Source organism: Tamandua tetradactyla, chromosome 15 (genome assembly GCF_023851605.1).
Source record: "Tamandua tetradactyla isolate mTamTet1 chromosome 15, mTamTet1.pri, whole genome shotgun sequence".
Classification (NCBI taxonomy): Eukaryota; Metazoa; Chordata; class Mammalia; order Pilosa; family Myrmecophagidae; genus Tamandua; species Tamandua tetradactyla.
The window spans coordinates 3,660,992-3,669,194 of record NC_135341.1 but is presented as its reverse complement, the minus strand read 5'-3'; the positions used below and the strand labels follow the sequence as shown (position 1 = coordinate 3,669,194).

The 8,203-nt window shown below is 30.9% G+C and overlaps 1 protein-coding gene across 1 annotated transcript; it reads right to left on the bottom strand.

Moving 5' to 3' along the window:
* Positions 1-298: 298 nt before the first annotated feature.
* LOC143657801 (olfactory receptor 5V1-like) lies at positions 299-1,237 on the bottom strand. The gene has a single exon (XM_077130344.1). It carries the CDS (start codon positions 1,235-1,237, stop codon positions 299-301), a length of 939 nt encoding a protein of 312 aa, XP_076986459.1.
* Between the last annotated feature and the right edge of the window lie 6,966 nt (positions 1,238-8,203).

The window sequence follows — 8,203 nt, the reverse complement described above, 5'->3', positions numbered from 1 at the left end:
TAACAAGACCACAGATGCTAATTTTCATCAGACTGGTGCAGAATATATCACTTATACCAGTGTAAATATTGATATGTCTCTGTTTTATTCTCAAAAAATGTCCATATTTGGATCATAGAGTTTTAGGATGGTATATGGATGTGTGTGTATTCCTTTGAGTGTGTAACTTTCTTAATATATAATGCCTGCTTTATATAAATAGATACTTAGATAGAGTTATTATTCTATGAATTATTCCAATTCATCCTATGGATACAATCGAAGTAGAGTGTTAATGAATTTGTCAATATTATGTGAGCTATAATGATATTTTATGGCATAAAATCTTTCTGAGGGCTTCTTTAACCTCTGTGTTTCTCAGGCTGTAGATGATGGGGTTTAACATTGGGGTGATAACCCCATACAGCATGGAGATGAGCCTGTCTCTGGCTGGGGAGTGTTGACTGGATGAAGGGCGAATGTAAGTAAATATTGTTGTGCCATAAAACAGACCCACGACAATGATGTGGGAAGCACATGTGGAGAAAGCTTTGTGCTTCCCTTCGGTGGTTGGGATCCTTAGGATAGTGGATATGATGTAGACATAAGAGATAAGGGTGATCAGAAAGGCGCTGATCCCCAGGACACCTCCCTCCACTAAAACAAGCATCTCTGCCACATAGGTGGAAGAACAGGAGAGGGCCATCATTGGCGGGATGTCACAATAATACTGGTTAACACGATGGGATTTACAGAAAGACAGGCGGAACGTGAAGACCGTATGCAGAAGGGAATTCAGAAACCCTGCTGCCCAGCATCCAGCTATCAGCTGAGCACAGCGTTCCTTAGTCATGATGAAGAGGTAACGAAGGGGGAAACAGATGGCCACGTACCGGTCGTAAGCCATGACAGCGAGAAGGAAAACCTCGGTCCCTGCCAAGGCCACCAAAAAGTAAAGCTGCAAAGTACACCCAGCAAAAGAAATGCTTTGCTTCTCAGTCAGGAGATTCTCAAGCATCTTGGGAACAGTGGCTGATGGCCAGAATATGTCTAAGAGCGACAAATTTGCCAGGAAATAATACATAGGTGTGAGCAGCTTTTTTTCTGTCATAATGACAAGGAGAATGGTACCATTTCCCACCAAGGTGACCTGATAGATGACAATAAAAACCACGAAGAGTGGGTAGCGCACCTCAGGGAGATCAGAGAGTCCTATGAGGAAAAACTCATTTGTGGTGCTGAGATTGTAGATGTCCATCTTTTCTCTCCACTTGGGTATTTCTGGAGAAGAGAAAACCAACATACAAAGATTAGGATCAAAATCCTAAAAGCTTCACATGGAAAAACACTGAAATGTGAGCCTTACCTTACAGGATACAAAAAGAAAAATATCCTAAGAGCTTGGTGATGAGAAACACTTGGAAAATAGTTTGGGTGTAGTTAGAACTATTTTAATTACAGCAGATTTCAATTTTTTTAAATTGTTGATAAAAATATCTGATGCATTTAATATATTTCTTGGAATATTCACACTCAGTTCCTTAACAAGAAACTGATGTTGATCCTTCATTAAATTTATGAACATTATTAACATATTGTATTCTTCAAGACTATAGCATAATACAAATTAAATACAAGTTTAATACAAATTAAATTTGGCACACGTAACATAAATAAAACCTAGTTGAAATATCTGTATGTGACCTCAACAAGAAACATATGTATTTGCATATATATTCAATTCCCTTTCCCTTTAAAATTTAAATATTTGACAATAAGGGATTTCTAATTCATATGTCCTAGTACACATTTACACATTGCTCTTATTTCCCTTGTTTTAATTTCTTTTTTTTTTTTTTACATGGGCAGGCACCGGGAACCAAACCCGGGTCCTCTGGCATGGCAGGCGAGCAATCTTGCCTGCTGAGTCACTGTGGCCCTCTTTGTTTTAATTTCTAATTACATTTCAGTGTACCATAATAGCCCAAATCATCACAATATTTATGATTGTTTAAATAGAGACAGCTTTTCATAAAAGGTGAGTACAATTAAATTTATTGAGAAATGTTATATAATGTAGAGAATGGTTATTTAATTGCAGTCATACCAGGTGTACATGAAATACACACACACACGCAAGCATAGATTGTATACTGCAAACACAGGAAAATAAAACTAGTTTATTCTGTTTAAAAAAATCAAAATTTTCCCCATCACTGCCATGTAAAAAAAAAAATCAGAATTTCATAATAGAAACCTTAAATTAACAATATGTTTGTAAAATGAAATGTAAAAATCATTTTTTATGGTTATTCTATTCTACCTCCCACCCCTCATTTCTTTTACCTGGTAAAAAGTCTTCGTGATTTCTTAGTTCAGATAAAATGTATACCACTAACAATGCAAAGTTTACAGGATGTTTTTTTTTAAACAAATGTTTCTTTAAACAAAATTTATCCATATATTCTGTCAAGTTGTTTTTTTCCTAGAAATATTTAAATATGAATTGCTGAGATTCATTGGAAGATGTTAATATTCTTTTATTATCAGCAATGTTACTGCTACTATTCTTTTTTTTCTTAAGCAGCACCTGTTCTGTGAACTACATGAGAGAAAAACTCTTTTCAGGGATGCCACCTAATTAATGAAACTTTTCAAAGAAAATTATAATCCTAAACACAAAATGCTTAGATAACATTATTCAATGAACTAGAGTTTGTTAAATGAGTGAATAAAGAAAGGTTGGAACAACAAACATCTACAGAGTTAATTCTCAAGTTCTCAAACATTCAAGAGTTTATAAAGTATTATATATCATATTTTAATATTTTGAAAATAAAATAGTGAATATAAGAAATTAAGGACATTCTTTTTACAAGAAATAATATTTTGAGACAGTAAATATTAAATTTTATATAAAGTTATCATTTTCCTGTATATTTACATTTCCCAATTTGACTTAATTTTCTAAACAAGAATTATGAGAAATAAATCAGGAACATCCTTAGGAAAACACCAGGTGTGTGTTTTCAGGCTACATGATCAACATGTATCCTCAACAAATGATAATATCTTTTGCCTAAATTTTCCTCATAAATATTTACATTTCTTAAGTCAAATATTTGGTCTTGGCACAAAAAGCACAGAATTTTTCAGGTAGGAGGGGATTTGTTTAACAAATACTTCCTTTGGAAGCAAACAAAATTAAATCTTAGGTATTTGCCCATCTATTTAGAGAAATAAGGTGACATCTTCATTGATAATATATTTCTAAGGGAGAAGATCTTATAACTTTCCTTATAATCAATTGATTGATAGCTTATTTTCTCTAGAATGAAAAATCTCTAAAAAATTCAATCTTCTGGCTTGCTATGTAGGATTACTATGTTACATATGTATGTGGAGTAATAGGTTTCATGGAGCTGATTACCTAGGAAATAAAAATCAAGGAACATGAGTAAGAAACATGCTTTAGGTACAGCAGAAATTTACATAAAAATTATTGGAAACACTTCTGTGAATATGTACATTTTTTTAGGACTCAATTTTGTACATTTGTTTAGTCACACACTCCAATATTATTTAAAAACACTTTATATTACCTAATTAATATTTGATTTAAATTCTTTAAATGTTTAAATTAGCATAGCATATTAGCAGTTTTACATATTTCCTACATATTGCTATGTAGGAAAAGTACATGATGTCCCGAAATATATGACAATGTGAATAAAACTTGAGGACATAATGCTGAGTGTAATAAGATGGAAACAAAGAGAAAAATACTATATGATTTCATTATTATGACTCTGGCAAAGCCTCCACAGTTTTGGAGAAGCTAAAAGGAAAAATCTGAGATGAAGGAATGGTAGCCCAAGACAAATTCTGGAACCTGTTCTATAACTGCTTGGTGTGCCTTGAAAATCATTGCTTTTTTCTTTCTTTGGCTTTTATATATATATTTTATAACAAAAAAATGGTTTAAAAAAAACTATGGACAGCTATGGTAATACCTGATAAAATAAATTTCTCAAATCAAAAATTTGAAAATATTTAGTAACAAGGTAACATAAGTCACTACTACCACAGCAAAGTCGATATTTGTAATAACTTTCTACTTCATATTTTGAGAATATAAACAGTTTTAATAGTTAATCAAAGGGTATTTAAAATAGTGTTTAACACTTACAATCTAAGAAATTCTGATATCTATATTTGTAGATTTTTTCCTTCCTTGCTTTACTTTTAATTTGGTTCATGAGACTTATTGTGCAAACACAGGTTTTACAATGAATGTTTGGATACTTGATTTAAATATGCCTGTGGTTAAGCTAACTAAAATATCCATTGTTGGTGGTTCTAAGTGTATTGTTTGTTTTCTTAAATAAAGATATATATTTTTAATTACATGATTTAGATACATTGAAGTCAGCTTTTTAAATAGATAGAAAAAGACAGCCATCTAAGAAGTATCAAGAGCAAGGGGCATATGACTATGATTACCCTACATTGTACATTAACCAGAAATTAAGCTTTCTTGTTTTTTGTGTGACTTACACTGTTGCATATGGTCAAAGGCAAACGTACCATATATGGAACATCTCTCTGTAGCAATTAGCAATTCAAGTTTTCACTATATAAAGAAAAAGAAAATATTATTAAGTAAAAAATTATCACTGATATATCTTAGATCATAAAATAATTAAAAATTTATATTTTGTTTAATATACAATAACAAAGAAATCACACATTTAAATTTCTTTGAAAAATAGACCATTAATTCTCTTTCAGAATATATTTCTCAAGAAGAGTTCTTTCACCTTCATTTTTAATCTGATGTGCTGTTAGCTGATAAACTAGAGGAATCAAAAACACGTCTAGACTGTAATTTCTCCCCCTGCTTTTTGAGAACCTTGTGGAGTAATAGGTTTCATGGAGCTGATTACCTAGGAAATAAAAATCAAGGAACATGAGTAAGAAACATGCTTTAGATACAGCAGAAATTTACATAAAAATTATTGGAAACACTTCTGTGAATATGCACATTTTTTTAGGACTCAAACAATTTTGCACATTTGTTTAGTCACACACTCCAATATTATTTAAAAACACTTTATATTACCTAATTAATATTTGATTTAAATTCTTTAAATGTTTAAGTTAGCATAGCATATTAGCAGTTTTACAAATGTCTAGCTATTTATTTTAGCATCGACAATCCAGAATTATCACAGAATTTTACTGCTTCTCAATTTTTAGATTTCATTACCTGTATGAGGTTTCAACAAGAGGAAAGTAAAATGATCCAAGTAAAACAAAAAGCATCAGCAAAGAAAAACAAGTACTTCACTTATATAAAGCAACCATATTGGAAATTATTCTATAATTTATACTGTACACCCTTTCCCCTTAGGAAAAGCAAGAATTAAGATTCTTGAGGGAATATGTTTCTTTTCTGGTTAAAAGTGAATTGCAACCAGCCTTATAATGGGAATCATTTTACAAATAATAAATTTAGTGTATGGAGAAAGAAATCTAAATTTTAGAAGAGTGACAATTTTGTGCTCTTATTTTAACATTTAACTCCTAACGCGATTTCCCAACAGTGCATTTATTTTCTCAGACCTTGTGAACTATCATAAATTAACTGCTATTAGTTAAAATCACACATACTTAAATATTTATTGTAAGACTATAGAGTTCATACAAATCATTTTAATTCCAAAAATCATCAGCAAAATGCCTCAAAGAAGATTTCTCACATCGTCATTCCATTTTCATATTTCCTACATCCAAAACTGAATATCTTGGTTCCCAAAGATATCACTATTTTTATTCATTTTCTGTAGCCTATGATATACTCACTAATTCTGTAGGTACTATACTTGTGCTAACACTAAAACAATAAATTTCTAATTATTTTGCAGTCCTATTTGTATTTAAAATATGTTATTAAATGTATATCTTTAGCAATCAATGCTTATAACATGTTGGAATTAATTCTGCTTTGTTCTACAATATGAACTTGATGTACAATTTGTTTACTTTTCCTGTTTGCATTCAATTTCAAGCTTGCTTTTTATCATCTATTAAAGTATAATTTTATATTTTTAAATGGGGAATATATACACTGACATAAATATTTAAAACTTTAAACTCAGAATTTTTATGGCATCTCTATCTTTCCCATACTATTCCTGCCCAAGATAACCTTGTTTGCATTTTGTTTCTTGTGCTTCTGGATTTTATTACAAATGCATTAAAAGTTTATGTATTTGTATGTGCATGTGCATGTGAAAGTGTGTGCAAATGAATATATTCTTTTTTATTTTCCTATCTTACATGAAAAGAGGCTTGCTGTGTACGTTTTTGCACTTTGCTTTTTATTTTTGATTAAATATATATTATGTAAAACACTGAATATCAATTTATAGAGGAATACATACTTCAGCTTTATTATGACAATACTCCTTTGGATAGATGAATTACAATTCATAAAACTATGAAGGAATACTGTAACATTATAAGTTGAATAAGAATTTATAGAACTATGAAGGATTACTTTAACATTGTAAGTTTATTAATCATTTATCATATTTTCTAATATATAGGCAGGCATGGTAGTTGGAAGCTGAATGAACCCCAGAAGATCATAAGACTAATCCATTCCTGTAGGTATAACATATTGTGGAAGGGACCTTTCAAATAGGTTATTTCAGTTGAAGCCTCCACCAGATTCATTTCAATCCTTTTACTGAGTTCTGTATAAAAGGATGAAAAACAGAAAGAAAGATAAAGTAGACAGAGAAAAAGCCACAGAAACAGAGGAAGCCACTGAAGCCAGAAGTTGGAAATGACGAAAACTGGAAGAGAAGGGAGAGACCAGCAGATGCTTCCATGTGCCTTGTCATGTGCCAGATCACCAGCAACCTGTCTTCAGGAAGAAGGTATAGTTTTGATGATATCTAGATTTGAACATTTTCATGGCCTCAAAACTTTATTGTAAAAGCCAAACCCTTTTTTGGTATCTGTGTCATTTGTTTTATAAAGAATCTATCTATCTATCTATCTATCTATCTATCTATCTATCTATCTATCTATCTATCTATCTATCTATTCGTCTACCTATCTATGTATTTCATTTTTAAAGTATATGTGTGTAATATTTTATAATGCATAGATCATGTTGCCTAATCTTATTTATGAGGGTGTTCTTCTATGTTTTCCTTTAAATATTTTATTTCTTTACAATTGACATTAAGAGTTAATTTTTTATAGAGTATGAAGTTTGGATCAAAATTCATTTTTTTGCATATGGACGTTGAAATGTTCCCACTCCAATCTTTCAAAATATTATTCCTTTTCCATTGAATAATCTTTATATATTTTTCAAAAAATCAAATGATGCATGCATACATTTATAGAATTCTGTCTACACATCTGTTTATTTTTCTATCGCTAATACCACAAAATCTTACCCTTAGTGTAAATCTTAAAAGAAGACTGACACTCCTCCAAATGTATTCTTCTTTTTAAAAATTCTTTTGTCTATTCTACTTTTTGGCATTGGCCATATAACTTTTAAAAACAGTTTTTCCAGAGCTACACAAAGCCCTCTGGTGTTTTAACTACAGTTCTGATTAATGAATAGACCAATGTAAAAATTACCATCTTTATTATGTTGCTTCTGCAGTTCATAAACAGGAAATGTCTCTCCACGTCCTCAGATATTTGACATGTATGTGTAGCATGTAGATTTAGTTTTAGTTTGTAACATGTAGATTCTATATATATTGTATTTTGATATTTATCTAAGTATTTCATTTCTTTGTATTGTGGTTGATTATATTATTCTTTTTATTTTGGCTTTCGTGCTGTTCATTGCTAGTATCTAGAAATATGATTGATGATTGGGTGTTTGTCCCTATATAATGTGATCTTGCTAAAGTTGCTTCTCAGTACCAGGTGGCTTAATTTTTGTGTAGAATCTTTGAGAAATATATATTGAAAAACATGTCATCTGTGAATTCAGACAATTTATGTTATTTTGTATGATCTCTCTGTATATATTATATTTTATAAATTATTACAGTGGCTAGTGGTTGTAGAAATGGACACATTTACCTTGCCCCAATGCTGGAGTTTTGACATTTGATCTTTCATGATGTTTGCTGTAGGATTTTTTTAAGATGCTATTTATTAGTTTGAGAAAGTTGGGGAGTTT

What these genes read in the sequence shown, in the direction of transcription:
- LOC143657801 (XM_077130344.1), bottom strand. Translation starts at nt 1,237, where the DNA reads ATGGACATCTACAATCTCAGCACCACAAATGAGTTTTTCCTCATAGGA.